We start from the raw sequence: 21,281 nt of genomic DNA on the forward strand, positions 1-21,281 counted from the left end.
CTAGTAAGGCTGGGGAGCCCTTTAATGGGACAGAGGGCTTCTCTAAGCCAGGATCAAGGAAGACCCGTTAGGATTTTTTACGATTCCATCAAATCTAATCCAGTTCCGGGGATTCACCAGGGACTCTCCTACCTGGAGGCACCTTCTCTATGTCAAGAAGCTGCGAGTCCGGAATCGCTGTCCCTAGGGACTAAAAAAGCCTATCCAGTGAACCATCAGTGCCCGGCCATGATTGGCCCGGCAGACCCATCTTCGCGATGGCAGGTCCTCGGTCAGGTTTACCTAGACCCTGTTGACCACAGATGCCTCCCTGTCCAGGGGAGCTCATCTGGGGGAGACCCTGGTACAGAGCACCTGGCGTTACCTGAAGAGAACGCGCTTACCCAGCTGGCGAGAGATTACCAGAGCTCAAGTGAAGCTTCTGACGTGGACTGTACAGTTTCGGGCGTAAAGGACCAGGACGGACAGCCTGATCATAGCCAATTACGGTCATTCCAGACGGAAGATGAGAGCCCTCTCCACGTTACCAGACGCCAGGATCCTCATCTATTCGGATCTATGAATCTCCCAGCGGCCAGCGGTTCAGATTCCAGGTTACAGTCTGCGGGACTGACTCACCAGAATGTGGATGACCTTAGCCAGGTCATCCCCCGACCAGGGTGCTCTCCACTTTCCTACCAAAGGATGAGGTCTCCCCGAGGTGGATCTGATGGCCACCTCAAATAGCGCCGCAATAGAGGAACGTTGCTCCCCAGTTCGGGAAGACAATCCTCCGGCGCTGTATGCCCTGTCAATACCGGGGAGGTTCAGACGGAAGTGCGTCTACCCTCATCAACTGAGGATTCGGAAGGTATTGACAAAACGCAGGCAGAACCAGAGCTTGGCAAGGAGCTCGCCATTCTGGTTAGAAAGGGCATGGTTCACCGTCTTCACTCTCATGAGACGGAGGAACACCTGGAGGCTTCCACCAGTGTAAACTCTGGTAATCCGGAACAGTCGGCCCTATCAAGGCCTGAACAGATGCAACCTCACTGCCTGGAGGGTAGCCAGCCTTTAGCTGGCAAAAGAGGATTATCCCAGGGAGTGCTAAGAACTTTGGCGCACTCAAGAGCGGAGTCAACTAACCAGAGCTACCGGAGGGTCGCCCGAATCTTTCAGAACTGGTGTTCGAGTAACCAGCGCGACCCTGATAGGAATACAGTCTTGGAGTTCCTACAAGACGGCCTGGAGAAGGGGCTAGCACCTGCTACCTTGAAAGTCCAAGTCTCAGCTCTGTCCGCTCTCCTGGAGACCCGGCTAGCACTAGATCCTCTGATTAAACAATTTCTAAGAGGGGCTAGTAGACTTCGTCCTCAGGTGCAGTCTCCGGTCCCGAGCTGGGACCTGGCCGCAGTTCTGCAGGGGCTCTGTGCGCCCCCCTTCGAGCCCCTAGCTGAAGTGGATTTGAAGTACCTAGCATACAAGATAACTTTCCTGTTGGCAATAACCTCTGCCAAGAGGTTACGGTGAGCTACAAGCCCTAGCGGCTTCTGAGCCATTTATAACCTTCTTTCCAGACAGAGTGCAACTAAGGTTCGTCCCAGGATTCTTGCCAAAGGTACCCACACCTCAGAACATTAACCAGGCAATCGTCTTACCAGCGTTTTTCCCCTCTCCCACCTCTGAGTGGGAAGAAAGGATGCACAAGTTGGACTTGGTGAGAGCATTGCAGATTTATCTTGAGCGGACTGCGTCCTTTCGGAAGTCGGAGAATTTGCTGATCAATGTGTTTGGCCACACCAAGGGGACCAAAGCATCCAAACCAACTCTATCAAGATGGATTAGAGAAGCCATTATCTGCTCCCTACGTGCTCAGGACCTCCCGGTACCAGACCTTATCCGTGCCCATGCCACCCGAGCAGTGGCGACATCATGGGCCGAGAGACGTTTTCTTTCCTTGGAACAGATATGTGCAGCGGCTTCTTGGAGTTCTCAGCTAACTTTCGCCAAACATTATAGACTTGAGTGGCGAACAAGGGAGTCCACAGCATTTAGACATTCAGTATTGGCATCAGCTTGCCAGGATCACCCGCCCTAGGGTAAAGCGATACTTGCTAAATCCCCAGTTGTGCTGCTGTTGGGCGTAGGGGGAACGAAAGATTGTGAATGACAATCTGTTTTCCCTTAGCCCAAACAGCAGCACAAGGCTCCCTCCCTATGCTGTAATTGTACTATTTGTTTGTACTATGTCATATTACTCCTGTTAAATAGATGTCTAAAACTTTTTACTTGCTACTAACACAAAGGGGAGTTGGTCCTCTGACCTCTTATAGGGGTTGATTGCTGTTAGGTAATTAAATATTCCACCTGTCCTAACAGCTCATAGGGGCAGGATTACCCCAGTTGTGCTGCTGTTTGGGCTAAGGGAAAACAGATTGTCATTCACAATCTTTCGTTCTCTAGGTTTTACATATTTCCCGGGACGTGTAGTCATCCCTCTGCTTCTCTGGTCTTTGCATGTGAGATTTAATGACTTATTTTGTGAACCTCCCACTGTGCTCCCAATTCATCCCACATCTGCTTCCCAGCACGCACCAAACATTTGTTCCCTGTATCCATTTACTGAAGCTCCATAAACTTCATCAAGATAAAGATACATAGAATCCTAAAGTAAGGATGTGCTATAAATAACATATAGGAGATTTTTTTTTTGCTTTCTGGCATGAAGATAAAGGTTATCTGTGGAATCTTGGACCCAAAAATAGTCAAATTCTAATCCTGTCTATCAAAATGAATAATAGTATAGGTATATTTCCCAGTGTCTGGCCCCTTATTTCTAGCCATGGGTAATATTAATTTTCTAGCCTACAAATATTTTACCCTAGTCACTTCCATCTTTGTGCCAAGAAATGGGAAGGCCCCTTCCTATGACTGTGCCCTAGTGTACAAAGAGAGTTTGGTATGCAGAGACTCAAGTGGCCTCACAAAGCCCTAATTTCATCCCCATGGAACCCCTTTAGGCAAAAGTTCTTTTGACTGAATTCCTACAGACACAATCCCAAATCTTGCAGCAATCTTTCCAAGATCATGGTATGAAAATGTAATTCGTTTCAGCTCTGAAGCCTACAGTATTATGAATACAGCTCTGGAGTACATATAATACAGTACAGGCTGTGAGTCAAGAGCAACACAAGATAAGTAGTGAAGTGTATTTACAATGTTACTCATCCTTATATGTAGATTATATCTACTGTATGTATAACCTGTAAAACTTATGCTTAGCAGCGACCAACTCTCTTACTTCTCAGGGACTGGATTGAGAAATTGCTGTTGCCAACAGTCGGAGAGACAGTACATTTTTGGCATATGCACTCCTTGCCGTTGAAAGTAACACGATCTCCAGGAGGGAATGGGTTTCTGAAACACAAGAAATGTATATTAGGCTGTATAATAAGCACTACGTAAGTCACACTGCTACTTGTGTAGAACTTGTACGGACCATAACAGTATTAACCTATCGTATGTAGGATTGATGGACCAGTGTCACTATCTCCTCCCTACGTTAATATACAAAATCTTTAAGGACACCATATAGGCCAAACCTGGGCAATGTACAGCCCGTGGGCCACAACCGGCCCTCTGACTGGTTCTGTCCAGCCCGCATAGCATGTGGAATAAAAGAAGAGGCTGAATGGGAAGTCCACGAAAGGACCTGTGATGACGTCATCACAGGTCCTTTAGCTCACTAGGATAGGCTAAAACTCGTTAGTGGGTGGAGCCACAAGGGACAGTGTGGTTGATGTTACACAGAAAGAGTAAGTTGCCGGGAATGGAGACTGAAGGACGATAAAGAGGGAAGAGACAGTATGTGTGAGTAAGAGGAGGGAACTGGGGGCAGATGTAGGGAGAAGTTACACTGAAGGCAGATGGAGGGGGGGCATTAAACTAGGGGGCAGATAGAGGGGGACATTAAACTGGAGCAACAGGAGAGGGACTTAATACTGTGGGACATTTGGAGGGAAACGTTATAATGTGGGAGTGTATAATGTTAGGGTGATACTTTTATACTTTTTGGGGGCACATGGAAAAATGATTGAGAATGGGCGGAGTCAGTATAGAAGTGGGTGGAGCTAACTTTGCCACAGCGCACATAGCCCTCTAGAACAGTTTCATTTTCTCATGCAGCCCCATGGGAAAATGAATTGCCCACCCCTGATATAGGCCCACTTACCTGCATACAGCGCACACAAAGCAGCAGGGGTGGTAGGTTTTCCCGAGGGCAGACACCACCTCCCCCTCTATGAACTCATCGCAACTGAAGCATCTAGTTCCATAGAGTTTCTGATAATCCAGAGTACATATGTAATCTCCCTGCCGTACAAAAAATCCACCCTGGGCCAGGTCACAGCTGCAGACTAGAAGAAGGAGAGAAAATGGTTACTAGTAATGGCGATAAACCGAATCCAAGAACACGCCAAGAGTCAGGGTGGTGGAGTCGAAAAAGTTACCAACTCTGACTCCAGATTTAAAATAGAATAGGATTGGAGCACGTAGAATGTAGCTGTTTCTTGTCACAGTCAATAGACCAATGCACCAAGTAATCTATTTTTCAACAGCTCCAAGTTCTGCTCCAACTCTAACGGCCATGGTCAGTCATAAGCAGTAAAGATCCTCCATTTCACTATAAAGTTAATGACTTCTTATTAAAGTAAGACAACGTCTAAGCATGACATTTTCACCTGGTGATTTTAGGAAGAAATCAATGGATACCCAACAGACCCCATTATAGTCAAAGGGTCCCTCACGATCTCCTGTGCCTCATTTGATGGTCCATTTTTCTGTTATTCTAACCAAAAGAATGGATAGGACAACACAGGGGTCAAACACTGATGTCTTCAGTATAGTTATAATAGGGGCCGAAAGTCCATAGAGGAAAGTGTTTCTGTCGCAGTTTTTCCCACAGTGTCTTTTTTTTTGCTGCGGCTCAGTTTATGGGGCCTTATTAGCGCTGATTATGGCACGATAACTCGTGTAAGAATCAGCGCTGAAAAACAGAATCCCATTGACTTTAATGGGTTCCGTTTAATGCGCGTAACACATTGAAATCAATGGGAGGCTTTTTAACCCATTTATTTCAATGTGTTACATGGAATCTATTGAAGTCAATGGGATTCTGTTTTGCAGCGCAGATTCTTACGCGAGTTATCGTGCCAGTGCCGCGTTACCCCATGTGAATGCCCCCTTAGCCTAAAGCTCATTATACTTCAGAAATTCTGCAGATTTTCAATGTGGATTTTGCTGTGCCACTATAAAGTGTGATCTCTGCTGCAAAATCAGCATGTAATAAAACACAGATCAGCTGTCGGCTTTTTCCACTATGTGTGGTTTGTCATTCCTGCTTTAGGCTAAGGCCCCATGTTGCAGCTTTTATGTTGCAGATTTTGTAGCAGTTTTTTGAGCCGAAGCCAGGAGTGAATTGAATAGAAGGGAAAAGTATATGAACTTTTTTTTTAGAGTACCCATTCCTTTTTTGGCCATTCTTGGCTTTGGCAGCAAAATCTGCAACAACAAAAGCTGCGTTTCCGCAACGTGGGGCCTAACCCTTAATGGGGTTGTCCAGGATAAACATTTTTTAGCAAGGATTCCGAGGAAGGTAAAAAAAAAAAAAAAACAGCCCTTCTGCCCTGGGGTCTTGTTTTGCCGGGAGTCCCTGCCACACGTCCAAAGGAAAGGACCGGACCACGGTGGGAGACAATGGAGCACAGGTGAGTATGGTTTGTTGGGGGTTTTTTTCCACCTTCCCTGGCCTCTTTGCCAAAAAACCTGGATAACCCCTTTAAGACTGAAGCCCCACAGAGCGGAAACGTAGCTTCTTTTGTTGCAGTTTTTTGAGCCAAAGCCAGGAGTGGATTGAGCAGAAGGTAGAAGTATAAGAACTTCTTATATATTTCCAATTTCTTTTGTAACCATTGTTGGCTTTGGCTGCAACAAAAAAAGCTGCGTTTCTGCAATGGGCCTAAGGGATGCTTGTTTTACAGTTTTGACATTTTTCTGCTTATTCCATAGCCTGTGAAGTATATTAGTACGACATTATTATTAACAAGAACATCACTTTTGCTGCTATAAAGTATTACAAGATTATTATTCCATTATTAGCAATCTGTATTTCCTGGCTATAGCGCTAGAACATTCACACGCGGCTGCACTGATGGCTGCAGGGAGTTCAGTGAATATGAGCAATTATCACCGTATGCTTTCCCTTAACTCACCTTATGCCTCGTGTCCCCTGAGCTATTTCTGCTCTGTATGGATTGTGCGGTGAGACTATACTGTATCTCCCAGGAGCAGAGGTGGAACTAAAGGCTCACAGGCCCGGGTGCAAAGCTTGGGCGTCTCTGTCCAACTTAGCTACGTCCCATCTGTACATTTTTGCTTCTCTATTTGCGGCTAGACCGCCATGAAGACTTGTTCACAGCATGTCTGTACACTCAAGCCTCCCTTCATTCCCAAGCCCCCAATATAGTAAATTGTGCCGCAGCCTCCCCCACACAAAACCTACTCCACTATATACCGAACAGCTGATCCTTCGTAATACACTTAGGATGCACAGACTGCCAGGTATTAATGGAGATCAGAATAGAGATCAAAGAAGTTTTATGTGCCCTAGTGTGTTGAGGGTGACCTGTGGGCCCCCCTAGATTATGGGCCAGTTGCCACCACTATAGCTAATGCTATAGGTTCACACTAGTGTTCGAGTCTCCGTCCCAGATTCCACTTAAAATCGGTGGAGAGAAATGTCTGGCAAGGAGGACTTTCTCTCCGCCGGTACCAGTATAAAATTGTTGTAAGCTCGGCGGACCCCATTTTAGTTTATGGGGTCCACGGGTTTCCACGTGTAACTGCTTTTTTTTTTTTTTTTTTTTTGTACATTGTGAGCCCACTTAGGGCTCACAATGTACATTTTTCCCTATCAGTATGTCTTTTGAAGTATGGGATGGAAATCCATGCAAACACGGGGAGAACATACAAACTCCTTGCAGATGGTTTTTTGCCCTTGGCGGGATTCGAACCAAGGACTCCAGCGCTGCAGGGCTGCAGTGCTAACCACTGAGCCACCGTGTGGCCCCAATGTAACTGCTTTTTAAGCAAATAGGGTTTCTGTTTTTTCGACAGGACCAAGGTGGGCCAGGGGGTGAGTTATAGTTATAGTTTCCCCCATGTGGGTTCCATAAGAATAGCTTATGGAGATTAAGTTTAGACGGAGGACCACTTAAAATTCCTCTACAAACTTCTCAATGTGAACTTGCCCTAATAATCCTAGCGCATCTCACGCTAGCGGAGGAATTAAGACTGAGGTAGGAAACACGGGTCCCCCAATAAATATTAGAAAGTTGCAAAGACCTCTTGTGCTGAGAGGAGCAGAACCTGTAACCCCTGTACGAGGGAGTAACGGCCTCTTCTCTCCTAATACATTATATTCTGGATTTGTACATGTTGGATGGTTATTTGGATGATAAGGGGAGATAGCCGACCACCTCCTCCTCCTCTACGCCTGACCACAGGCTAAATATTACTCACGTTCACATGGCAACAACATTTCAGATTTGTTAATATCAGACAATATTTGATTCCTTGTTACGGTATATTTGGCTGGTTGTGCAGAGAACGTTCCGTCGCTGCATTGACTATGACATGACCCCGTACATGAGACGACCGGACAGAAGCCTCTATTAGACGTACAATACCTCGCTTTATCTGAAAGGTCACTCAGTCTGTTGTGGATCTGCACAGATGGATCCTGTTTTGGAGAAATTCAGTAACCTGCCCCTGTCCACATCTAGCCGTGACATGTAATCTACGTATACAGTGTGGAACAACTTGGGATAGGAAAGATCTATTCAATAAATTGTTTTTTTCTTCTTTTTTTTACATTCAATTTCAGCAATACAATGATGTCAAAGACTAAAAACAGACCCAGGCGCCGCTTATCTTTTTGTACAGAAACTCTCTGACACTGTTTTTGTAAGAACTTTCTTCTCCTCCCTCCTATTCAATTACCTGAACCTCAAAAACATCTCCAGTCTCAACTCAGCCCTCTTCTTAGTTGGGAAATAGCCAAAGCTCTTATAGTCGCCCGATTCATTCTTTCGTGTCTGGGACTACTGTAACTCCCTACTAATCCGTCTTCACTTTAACGAACTCTCCCCCCATATCCTAAATGTATCAGCAAGGCTCATCTTTCTCTCCCAATACACAGTGACCTCCCTTTACTGCACTGGTTACCAATTCAGCTCAGAATACATTTTAGACTTAACACTTTCAACCACAAAGCTCTCCACCTTGCTGTACCTACATCTCTTCCCTTACCTACCACCCTACCTGTGCTCCCTGTTCTGCCTATGATCTAAGATTAACATCCACCATAACCTGACTCCATCTCTAAGACTCTTCTTGAGCTGCACCAGTTCTCTGGAATGCGCTACCCCAGACATTCATTCCAATATACTGCAGTGGATACTGCAGCACTGCTCCATTGAAGTCTATGGGATAGTGCAGCAGTACTTACACCCACCATGTGAGAAGAATGGCTTCTGACATACCAATACCAGGAACCAGGCGGCCTTGGTATAGAGTTAATATTGATGGCCTATCTTAAGTATAGGCTATTGATGACCTCTTTAAGTGTGTCCAAAATTCATCTTCTTAAGAAAGCCTATCACATCTTACTCATCTCCGTTCACCACCCCCACCTTCTACATTATGCTTTGATCCCTACAGTCAACTTGAATCAACAAGTACCTCCCTAAGACTCCTCCCTACTACTATCTACCATCTTATATATACTCTCTGCTCTGCCTGTGAACTAAGATGAACCTCCACCATGATCCAAATCTAACATTCCCAACTAAAAGACTTTTCTGGAGCTGTACTAATTCTCTGGAATGCGCTACCCTAGAAAATCAGGTTAATTTTCATTATCTACAGTATTATGTTTGTCCATAATGAATTTTTTAGGCCAGTTTATCATACTGACTAATCTAACTCTTCTCCATTTACCACCACCATCTTCTACGTTATTCCTTAGAACCTGATCCCTTCATTCAACATGTACCTTCCTATAACTCCTCCTTTATCACTATCTACCACCCTACTGTACTCTCTGTATCACCAGTGATCTAAGATTAACATCTGCCATAAGCCGAACCTCCCATTACTATCTATAAGACTCTTCTGGAGCTGTACCAGTTCTCTGGAATGCATTACTCTAGCCAATAAGGTTAACTCTCAATACATACTATATTAATTTTCCCAAAAACGTATTTTTCTAAGAAAGTCTGTCATATTGGCCAATCTAACGCTTCTTTGTTTACCACTCCCATCTCCTGCATTATTTTTTAGAACCTCATGCCTTCATCCAACTCTAACCTCTAGAGTTCATGAACTCAAATGCACTTCATGACTGTATACAGATACTGGCTGGTGATGGACTCGCACAACCTACAGTATATAGAAGGGTATTCTTCATTAAAGGGGTTGTCCCATCTCAAAGATCCTATTTATACTGGTAGCTTATATAAATTATAGCCTTTTCCTAAATATATTTCTTTAGAAATTCTGCTTTGTTTGCCTGGCATGTGAATTTATTCCTCACATTGTTTACACAGCATTACTATAACCATGGACCTATAGGACGAGTGATGTCACTTACCGGCAGGACAATCCGTTCAGCTAATTGCAGTTTGTTGATCGAGCTGAGTCTGTTATCTCTCTATGTAAACAGACAGATAGCACTGAGCAGCGCCGCACCTCTAATGAGGCGAAGTGAGGTGACCAGCTCGGGCAGCCCTCCGGAAGGAGGCGGAAGCCCGGGCGATTTTTTTTTTTTAACTTTTTTTTTTTACCTATACTAACGCCGGAGAGCAGACGCTCTTAAAACAAAGCAGCCCCTCTCCTGCGCTGACCTCTATTTCTCAGCCCAGGCGGCGTCATTACGCCGCCTATGCTGATACGCAGACATCTTACTGTGCCGGGAGAAGAAGAGGATGCGGCGGTAGCAGGAGAAGCAGCGAGGTTGGTAAGTATAAGAACTTTATGTTTGTTTGTTTTATAATAGGCAGCTACCTGCTGGAGTATTACTCCTAGGAGGCTTCGGGCCCATATGGTTATGCCCAGACGTCACATGGTCTGGTATATTACCATATAGGCCAAAGCCTGTGCTACCAGGCCCGAAGCCTATGCTCGTAGTAATAGCCTGTTACTGCTAGCACAGGCTTTGGGCCAGTATTGTACTGCTAGCACAGGCTTTGGGCCTATATGGTAATATCCCAGACCACGTGACGTCTGACACATTACCATACAGGCCCAAAGCCTGCTAGGATTAACATTGGATCCCGGAGAGGTAACAGTGTTTATTATGTTCCCCCCCTTCCCCTGGGGCTCCGATTATTATACTCGGGGATCTGAAAAGACCCCTTAGTATAATAATGGTTCATGGGTGTGCAACTGTGGGACATAATAGAGCTTTGTAAGGTCCACTGTGGCCCCTGTAACCTCTATTATGCCCCACAGCGGGCCCCCGACAACCTCTATTATGCCCCACAGCCTATTGTGCCACTGTGCGGAATAATATAGGCTGCAGCGGCCGCTGTGGGATGTATAGGGGTTGGGTGCGTGGAGAAGTGAGGAGTCAAAGATGTCTGTGTTTCAAACCTAACAGAGTCAAGTCACAGCTGGAAGAACTGGCCATGGCGGTTCAAAGGGAAGAGACGGGAAATGTGGGAAGACGTCTCCTGTGAGTATTACTGCACAAAATGTTACCGCTAGCACCCCCTCCCCCCGTCGTCCGCCTCAGGCAGCAGAGAGGCTAAGTTCACCACTGGCACTGAGTCCATACTGTACAAGCATCTGCATATTATCTGATCTGCATAAGTTCAGGAAGAGGGAGGAGGGGGAAGAGAAATACAGGAAATGAGCAGAAGACACTGCAGGCAGAATGCTGAGACACTGAGATGGGAGAACCCCTTTAATCTGATGGCTATTAGACTAAACCTACTAGTGTCACCCATGAAGCATTCCTGCCATCATACACATGCAATAGAGGGTCCTACCTTTACATGTGAAGCATTTGATGTGGAAATATTTATTCTGCACCCGGAGGACCTCTCCTTTACATGGACTGCTGCAGTTGTTGCACAGGATTGCATTTCCAGCTGGCTTCTCTAGGTGGCTCTGCAGAGCCTGGTGCTGAGATACTGAGGAGCAGAAAAGAACAGAAGCTTTAGGATTTACCAAATTTTTACAGAGTTTTTTCTACACTATATTAAAAAAAATAAAATACTATTGGTACATATATATAGTCATACGTCTACAGGATGGTCACTGCTGGTCCACAGTTGTCCAGGAATGTACATTTCATAAAAGAGCGCACTGACGCTCACTATTTAAGTGAATAGTGCTGAGCTGCAGTATAAAGCAATCTGCAAGGAGCAAAAGAGATGCAATCCTTTAAGGAAAAACTAGAAGGAAGTCTGGGACTGTTACCCTCCGGTATAGCAAAGCCTCTATGAAGTATTACTAGATTTACTGACAGCTGCTATCAGAGGGCAAAGAAAATTTACTGCACAATAGGGGAAATTTATTAAGATTAGCGTTTCCTCCGTCAGTTTTAATCAAGTCGCCAACTGGCGTGCAGCACCTGAATTATTAAAAGCCTCCAGCGTAAATGGGTCAATGAATTCCTCTCAGTGAGTGTTGGCCCAGCAGGGACACTACCAATGAGCCAATTCACTAGGCAATTGGGTGACCACCTAGCAGGGTGGAACTAGCAGAAGGAAGATAGATTTCTCTTAAAAAACTAATTTTTTTTTTTTTTAAAAAAAGGGGTTTCCAGCCCCAAATGAATTTTCATACTGATGACCTATCCACAGGATAGGTCATCAGTATGTGATCTGTTAGGGTCTGTGTCCTTACAGAGTAATCACTCCTCCCGATCTCTACAAGGGCAATGGCAACATCCAGATTTCCAGGAGCAACAACAGAGGGATAGCACAATGCACAGATCTTCAATAAGAGTCTAGTTATTACAAAGTTCAGCTAATATTATGGTGTTACAATCGAGCAGGCAGTTTCACAGGAAGAAATATGAATATCAGCATTGGCTTTTGCAGTCCAGAAGTGTTACTGCAAGGATCGAGACATCCATTATGAATAATACATCTCAGAAGTCCACTGCAGACAGTCTCTAAGAAGCAGATTAAAAACACTTCATTAATTCTTCCGTCAGGGCAGAGAAATCATTTTGCTAGATGTAAAATAACTGGTTTAGATTGAGTACAATGGCGGCTTGCGGAGGCTCAGCGTGATCAAGGCGGGTCATTTACAAATAAAAATGAAGTGGATTCAATTACTGAATGCGCAGTGTGAATAATACACACCTGTTTGTAGTGCGCTGCCACTCATATCACAAACCTGAAATGTGAGAACACGCTCCTAAATCTGCTGCATTTAGGAAAACACAAATGGTACTGGGTCTGCTTGACCCCATGGCCAACTCCCTGCCCGACATTGAATACTGGCGTGGGTGGTGAGACATATGTGGATAACGTCTAATGTATATTCCTGCTCACTACATTCATTAAATTCTGTATATGTCTATAGGGGGTATCTTAAAGGAGCACCCTCACAACATTTTTTGTCTCTCTTGACCGTTAAAAGGTACGTAAAGTGGACCTGTCATGTCCCCGAAGATGTGCAGCATTACATCCCACTAGAAAACTGACGCGGTCAGTTTTACCAGCATCTACCAGGGTGCCGGAGATATTGACGCACTGATATCCCGCCACTGTCAGAAAGGCGGGCCTCACAGCTCAGCTTCATTGCTGGACTTTGAGGAACACCCCCCTGACAGTACAAGTCTATGGAAGATTACTGTTGGGGAAGGGGAGCGTTCTTCACCGCTCAATGATGACATTAGGCTGTAAGTCCTGCCTTTCTGACAGTGGGGGGGGGACATGAAGCGTGCTGCCGCGAGGTGATCGCCGTGGCTGAATCAGCCACGGATTCCGCCTGAAGAAAGGGCAGCTCGCTATGTTCTTTTTTTCCGCTAGCGGTCTCTATAGACCACCATTGTGAAGGGCGGATTATGACATGGATTCCGCACCATAATCCACCCCCTCTGTGCCCGTGTGAATGGGCCCTAAAGGTATGTTCACACAGTGAATAATGAAGAGGAATTCCTCTTCATTTTCTGCCGCTGGCATTTTCGCCTGCAACCAGTATTCTGTCGCGGCTCTCTGCTGCTGATTAGGCCCAGATGAATGTACCTAAACAGCAGGAGGTCTCGAACCACAGACCCCGCGGCTGAATCAGCCACAGAATCCACCGCAAGATCGAGCAGGACGCTTCTTTTATCTGCATCTTGCTGCGATCTCTGCCTCCCATTGAAAACAATCGGATGTGGATTCCAAGCGGAATCTGCCACGGATTTGGGGACAAAATCTGCACCAATTCCATGGCATTTTCTGCCGTGTGACCATACCCTACGTCATATATACAGCTGCGGACACGCGGACCTCTAAAACAGCGGACACCAGTAATCTATAATGGGGTCCATCAGGAATCACTGCTATACAGCTGAACAATAGGGTATACTGACATGACATACAGTGGACAACCCCTATAATTGCATAATACTATAATATAACGTTATATCATCCTAGATCACAGGCCACATACAATTTCTAGCATTGTCTATTATTTTAGAGCTGTTTCGGGGACATTTCTCATCCTTTAGGCCATTTTCCTCTTCTCTAAAGCTATTTCACCTTATTACTGAAATGAGCGGTTGCGGCGCTGCGCAGGTGTGTCGTGACAATTGCAGCTTTCCTCCCTCCGTGACTCACTCAGTGTGAGTTGTTTTTCACAGTGATAGTTAAGTGATCCACACTTACTCCCCCACACTCGTATATCTCACATTATCATTGCCTTCCTAGTGCAGACAAGTAAAATCTTTTCCTGGAGAGAGGGGCTTCTCTGCAAAACTCACACAAATGTAAAAACATTAACCCTGTAGATTAGATTTATAACACATTTTAAGGCAAAATGGGCCCTAATGCAAAACTACACCAGCTAGAATTCAGTTTCTGGCAAACTCCAACTAAGGCTCCTTGCAGACGACCCTGGTGTATTTCATGGATAGCACACTGACCCACTATTCTCTATGGGCCCGTACACACAACAGTGATTTTCACGGACCTGTGTCCGGGCTGCATCAGATAGAACAAGTCTTATTCCTGTCCTATTTTGCGGCCTGTTCTTCCGTGGCTCCTATTCATTTAATGAGAGGAGCCACAGAACCACAGCCCGTGCATGAGTGGAGCAGGGGGTCATCCATGTGTCCTCCATGTACAGCCTGTGCTTTTAATTCCCGTCACGTCTGCAACCGGCCTAAGGAGTTGTCCAGGACCTGAGGTTAATTGATCCACGGGATAGGTCATTATTATCAGAATGGTCAGGGTTTGATACCTGGACCCCATACCAAATAGCTGTTTTAGTCGCCAGAAGCCATACACTAGGTACATAGCCGAAGGCAGTTTTGTTCCCTTTCAAGTGTATGAGAGCAGAGCTGCAATTCCAGCCACCACCACTACACTGTATGGCGCTCCGTGTACTGTGTACAGTATCCGACTACACACATTGGCATCTTGTACTTCAGTTCCACTTCCTTTCACTTGTATAAAAGCAAAGCTCCTTCCACCCCAAACCTGCTTCCGGCAGCCGAAACAGCTGATCGGGACGGGTCCCTGACTGAAATGGTTTTGATGACTATGACACATGCCTGTGACCTGAGCAGCGCAGCTGCCTTCATCAGCTGATCTTTAGGGGTCCTTGGTGTCAGATTCCTGCTGATCTATCTGACTGTCAACAGCAACCACGGCATCTAAGGGTTTTTTTTTTATTACTATTGTGACCCCCTCATCAGCTCCCCCCCTCCCCCAAGCGACTTTACCATCAGCTCACAGCCTTCTCCTCTCCTTCCCCTCTCCATAGACTTCTGTGTGATGTGAATATGGAGACAGACTATGTAAACAAACAAACTGAGTGAAGATAAGAAGGAGAAGGAAACAGATTTTCTTAATAAGATATATGATAAAGTTTCTTATATTCACACGTGCTATTGATTTATGTAAGGTTGTTTTATAACTCAAGGAACACTTGAAGATGTCTGTCAAAAATATGAAAAGGATCGCTCCTTTAATTTCTCAATGCCACAACATTCTTCAGTTGGAGAAGGAGAAGCCTTATCGCTTTGCCGGAAGGATTCCTTAATATTTCATTATGTATTATCACACATACATTCTTTATTATTGTGACTAATAACGAGTGATAGGAAGAGAAGACAAATGGCCGATTTATTCTCATTTACATAGAACTTGAATATAAATTAAATGGAGAATATACAGTATAGCCACATCACTGTTATATGTTTCTCTAATACATGGCGGTGCTCCAGTTACTAGCGTGCTACCCTGCACTTTGATGGACAACACCCCTTAGCAAATCAGTCAGCAAGCAGGCTGAAATATAGGCTTTGTTTCCACTACAGAGTTGTATCTCAAGGAGAATGACAGCCTGTTAAGTGTGGATTCCTTCCATGTAGAATCCAAGGAATTCCATCAAAAAATCATTTTCACAAGGAACCTATTTCCATACAAGACCATATGGCAAACGTACGGTAGATGTAGAAGCAGAAGAAATGCACAGCTGTGCAGGAACCGACCAAGGAAAAAATAAGGACGGCTCTGACTCTAGAACCTATAGAGGGTATAGCAGTGGTTCTTAATCTGCCGTATGTGTACCCCTGGTAATATAACCTGCTTTCCCTGGGGAACATGTAATGGTGAGAGCCACATTCTGCCCCACCAAGGTGGAACTTTCGTGGACAGTCATTATTTTACAAGTGCAATGCTCCCTTACAGATACATGCTGGCAAAGTTAACCCCCCACTGCCCAAATATATAAAGGCAATGGGTGATCAAAGGGGTTAAAGGGTCATGCAGTTAAAGGAGTAGTAGTCCAGGGATAAGCACTGAATGGCATGACGTCACTGATAGGCAGTGATAGGCACTGAGTGGCATGACGGCACTGAACGGGCCAGATGTGAAGTGGCCCATGTGATCACTGCAACCAATCACTGGCCTCGCTGGGCGCCAGTGATGTCATATGACTGGCTGGGCTCACACTAGCGCTTGGTTTCCGTTTGGGGATTCCGTCCTCCATTCCACTTGAAAAATGTGGAGAGAATAGTCCTTTTCGGGTCCATTCACACATAGGAAAATGTTGAGGAATTTGATGTGGAATTTCAGCGCTGAAAAAAAAGCCATTGACTTTAATGGGTTCCTAGCAGAAAAAGGAAGCCATGGAAGTCAATGGGAGGCTTTTTTTTTCAGCGCTGAAATTCCACACCAAATTCCTCACCGTTTTCCTACGTGAATGCACCCTTCCTCTCTGCATTTTTCGTCTGGAAACCCGGTGGACCCTACCCTGTTTTTTAATTGGATTCTGTTTCCATGTTTCGGGTCCCCAAAAACGTAAACCCAGCATCATTCACTTCTGACTGCACAGCATGGAATGGGGAACCAGACACCACAAAGGAGAACCAGGGATCGGTCCATATTATTTCTTTTTTTTATTTTATCCCACCCCCTCCAGTGTGTCTGGAGCCCCCTTTAAATGTCATATATAACTATTACTATAGCTTGATGAGTGACAATCTTCACTGTACACTGAAGAGCTTATATAAGAGCCAAACAGGAAATCCTTCGTCGGATCAGCGCGTCGTTACTTCCCAATGCCTAAAGGGCAAAGTAATAACATAAAAGTCTGTTATGTAAACCATATAATTGAATAATGTCTTCCCCAGACGCTGCGTCTATGAAATGTGGAAACACAATACGCCGCGCTCCCATCTTGAGACTGTGTCCCATCTCCGGCTATAGCGCTTCATTGTGTCGGAGAATTTATTTAGCTGAATTTACTCCCAATAACTGCTGCGGTAAGTAGGACTGGCGGCGAGTGACTCACGTAGGTAGATATGTTATTTGTCATACAATGAACACTCCGTGCCAAAGAAAATTGTTCATTTCCATGGATACCTGGGGTTCCCTTACATGGCTAGCAATACTGCTCATACTAAATGGCAGAGGATTATTCCGCTTATTTCTCTTTTATTATGTTGTTAACCCCGTAATGACTGCCTTTTTACGGCAACAGTTCGGAAGACGAGAAAAGTTGGTCTCTGATCGTTTTAACCATTGGATGCCACGGTTAATATGGTGTACAGGGAGGGGGTTCCCTCCTTATTATGACAGCCAAGGTCTAGGCAGTACAGGCAATAATGCATTAAAGGGATTCTACCATTGAAATCGAATTTTTTGTCGTTGACACTTAGGAATAGCCTTAAGAAAGTCTATTCTTCTATCTTTAGATGTCTTCTCTGCGCCGCCGTTTGGTAGAAATCCCGGGTTTTCGTCGGTATGCAAATGAGTTCTCTCGCAGCACTGGGGGCGGGCCCCAATGCTCAAACAGCACTCGAGGCGTACCCAATGCTGTGAGAGAAATCTCCAGCGCCACCTCCATCTTCTTCAGGAACGGCCTCTTCACGCATCTTCATCCGGCGCTGGGGGTCAAACTTCTAGCGCCGACTGCACATGCCGGCGGCCACAAGAAAATGGCCGTTTACTCATTGTGTAAGCGGCCATTTTTCTTGTGGCCGCGGGCATGCCGGATGAAGACGTGTGAAAAGGCCGTTCGTGAAGAAGATGGAGGCAGTGCTGGAGATTTCTCTCGGAGCATTGGGGACACCTCCAGTGCTGTTTGAGCGATGGGGCCCTCCCCCAGTGCTGCGAGAGAACTCATTTCATACCGACGAAACCCGGGATTTCTACCGAACGGGGGTGCAGAGAAGACATCTAAAGGTAGGAGAAGAATAGCCTTTCTTAAGGCTATTCCTACATGTTAACGACAAAAAAATTGATTTTAATGGTAGAATCCCTTTAAAAATACTATGTAAGGACGGGGTCCCACGTTGCACAAACACCACGATTTGGCCTCAGCGGAAACGCAGGAAACGCAAGCGTTTTTGCAAATCGCAACATGTCAATTATACATATATAAATGTACCTACAGAAATGTTGGTGGTTTCCCTACAGGTATAATACAGTCAGAAAGGCCTAAAGGGTTTTTTTCAAAATCTATAAGAAGGGTCATCAATATCGGATCGGCAAAGGTCCGACAACTAGGATCCTCGATAATCACTTGTTCTCAGTTGCCGCTTACTGCAGATCAGCTCCTGAACAAGTCAATGTAACTCACTGCAGCCACTACGCAGAGAACAGCGCTATCTGCTTCCAGCTCTGTTGCCCATATAGTGGACAGCTCACGAGAATAGCTCATCAGCAGGGGTCCCGGGTGTTGGGCACCCACTGATCCAACACTGATGACGTATCCTAAAGATGGGTCTTCAATGTCATTTGCCCAAAAAACCCCTTTAATAAAAAGCATTAATAAAGCAATGAATAAAGTCACCTAGGACAACAAAAAAATAGGACAATAAATTGGATTTTTTTTTTTTTTTTATTTTAAAAAGTCCTCCTCCCCCCCAAAAAAAACCCCTAATTCTACTTGTGTTATTTTTTTAATAGTTCACCCTACACAAGAATCCACATATTTGGTAACTTTCTAATCTAAGGGTGCATGCACACTACGTAACGCCGGGCGTGTATGAGAGCCGTACACGCCGGCGTTACAGCAGGGCTGCCGAACACTTCCCATTCACTTCAATGGGAGCGCTCGTAAACGCCGCTGTTACAAGCGCTCCCATTGAAGTAAATGGGAAGTGTTCGGCAGTCTGCTGTAATGCCGGCGTGTACGGCTCTCATACACGCCCGGCGTTACGTAGTGTGCATGCACCCTTAGGCCTGGTTTTCATCTGCGTTCAGTATTCTGTTCGGGGAGTCTCCACTTGGGGACCCCCCAAAAGGAATACCGAACACATTAAAAAGTGGTGAGCAATGAAAGCACACGGTCCCAAAGCAGACTCCCCGAACGGAATACCGTATGCAGATGTGAACTAGGCCTTACTGAAACATATTCACTGACTACACAAAAACTAGAAGGATTAGCAGTTGTGAATAGTGATAGTTGCTGACACTAATCCCTCACTCCCTATAATCATAAGTATGTCCACCAACTCACACTGGATGTCCGAACAAGTTAGCGTGCGCCCACTTAGGAGCAAATGGAGAGCCCTAGACCACCTATCCTGAGGCTACTGGTCTAACGCCACACCAATGGTATTCAGTGATCTAAGGTGTCTCTCCTGGGCAGCACCGGACTTAACACAGTGAGGCTGCATGAGGACATACGCTAAATAGACTGTTCTGTTGGCAAACGCAATCCCAACGCGTTTCTTCTACAAAAAGAATCATCAGGGGCTGATAAGGTAAGTAGATATGAAAAGCACTAGCAGTGGTTGCCAGTAAAAATATAGCATATAGCATGACCACTTACTGAAACATACAATAAAGCTGAGGTTAATGTTATTTTCACTGCATGGTGACAACGAGAAAAAAAAAAAAAGCAGTCTTGTTTTTTTGCAACTTCTCCCAACAAAAATTATATAATGCAATCAAAAAATTATATGTACCGCAAACAGTAAGGGTAAGTTCATACAGGGTTTTTTGGTCCGCAGGTTCCGGACCAAAAACTGGGTAGCCGCGACTGAAGGCCGGTGTACTTCACTGGCATCCAGCCACGCACTCTGCTCCGGATTAGGCCCAATAAATGGGCCTAGTCCGGAGGAGGGAGTGTCTTCAGGTTGAATCGCGAGGCGAAACAGCCTGAAGAATGAGCATCTCACTTCTTTTTCCGGGAGCCGGCTTTTTCCGGCTCCCGGAAAAAACTCCCGAGCGGCTCCCATTAATTTCAATCAGAGCTGTCTTTTCGGTCAGGATTTTGAGGGGGATATGGCCTCAAAATCCTGACCAAAAATCTCAGTGTGAACGTTCCCTAAAATATAAAAGTTAGGTTCCAAATACGGCGACAGACAGAGAAACCTGTATGCATTTGTACTGACCCATAAAATAATAACAAATAATGGTGAGGGTTTTTTTCTTTATTATTATTATTTTACCATGTAAAAAATGTGATGAAAGCTAAGCCAGTATATTATACATAGAAAAAAATATTGCCACTGAAAAATACAACTCATCTAGAAAAAGCAAGTCCTCATAAGGCTACAATGATGTAATAAAGTCATGGGGACTTGGCTTACTCCCAGTGGATAAAACTCAGTCCATGGTCATGTGGTATACAGCCAATGGTCTATAGAAGTGTACCTAAGCACTCAGCGATGACTGTGAGATGTGAGGCCGTCTCCTCTGAGAGAGTAGTGTATATTGGCCAGAACCAATATGTCCGGCACGGGGGAACATCCCTGCAAAACCGACACTGAATTTAGCACAGTATTGAAGCAGTATATATGTCACATCATCGAGAACAAGAAAGGAGTATTTTCATCTCTGACACATATGGCATATCGTAAATGTCCAATATCTCAAGAACAAGGGTCCCATCCCCCTGCTGTCTCCAAGCAGCTGTGACTGGAGAAGTCACCATATATAAGGAGCTCCTTCCATTCGCTTTTATAGGCTCCACAAAAATAGCCAAGCCAGTGTGATTCTCATGACAATGCCCCTAGCTCCCATATAGCGGGCTCCATTAAACTGTCACTATGTTTTTGGAGCGAGAAAGGCAAAGTCCCATTTTAGATGGCTCCTTGGGTCGGATTCAATCCCAGGTTCCCGATGGCTCATCACAATAGCGTACCACCCCTGCTCAGGATAGGACTACGCACAAAAACACTCATTATGGGTTGCCTATGTATAAGCGCCCAGACTATTTGAGGTCCATTTCATGAGGCTGTCCTGTAGAAAATGGGACGGTTGGGAGGTAAAGGAGGCACCCTTCAATTTTCAGAAAATTAATAAAAATAGAATTTCCCTTTAAGCAAATGAAAAAAAAAATCTATTTGTATCTCAATGGAATATTTTTTTTTTCTGGGAATGACTTGCAAATATAACTACAGATGGTGAACTAGGCAGTGGAAATGAGCTTATTAAGTCATCTTTCAGGATACATCAATGATGTCTTGTGCTATGCTAGCAAAACTTGAGAAACCATGAAAGTGTGACGAGATTAATAATTCAGGGAGAGCTGCTGCAGTAGTAAGTCAGCGCGGTATG

The 21,281-nt window shown here is 45.1% G+C and overlaps 1 protein-coding gene across 6 annotated transcripts in view; it reads right to left on the reverse strand.

Moving 5' to 3' along the window:
• The window catches only part of ABLIM2 (actin binding LIM protein family member 2), a 140,721-nt gene that overhangs the window by 73,070 nt on the left and 46,370 nt on the right, over nt 1-21,281 (reverse strand). For all 6 annotated transcript variants that reach the window (XM_075260687.1, XM_075260669.1, XM_075260677.1 and 3 more), the window contains exons 2-4: nt 11,088-11,231; nt 4,211-4,394; nt 3,281-3,396 (exon numbers count right to left, since the gene is read on the reverse strand). In XM_075260687.1, the coding sequence (XP_075116788.1) occupies nt 3,281-3,396; nt 4,211-4,394; nt 11,088-11,231 (444 nt within the window). The remainder of the gene's footprint in view (nt 1-3,280; nt 3,397-4,210; nt 4,395-11,087; nt 11,232-21,281) is intronic.

Source organism: Leptodactylus fuscus, chromosome 1 (assembly GCF_031893055.1).
Source record: "Leptodactylus fuscus isolate aLepFus1 chromosome 1, aLepFus1.hap2, whole genome shotgun sequence".
Taxonomy (NCBI): Eukaryota; Metazoa; Chordata; class Amphibia; order Anura; family Leptodactylidae; genus Leptodactylus; species Leptodactylus fuscus.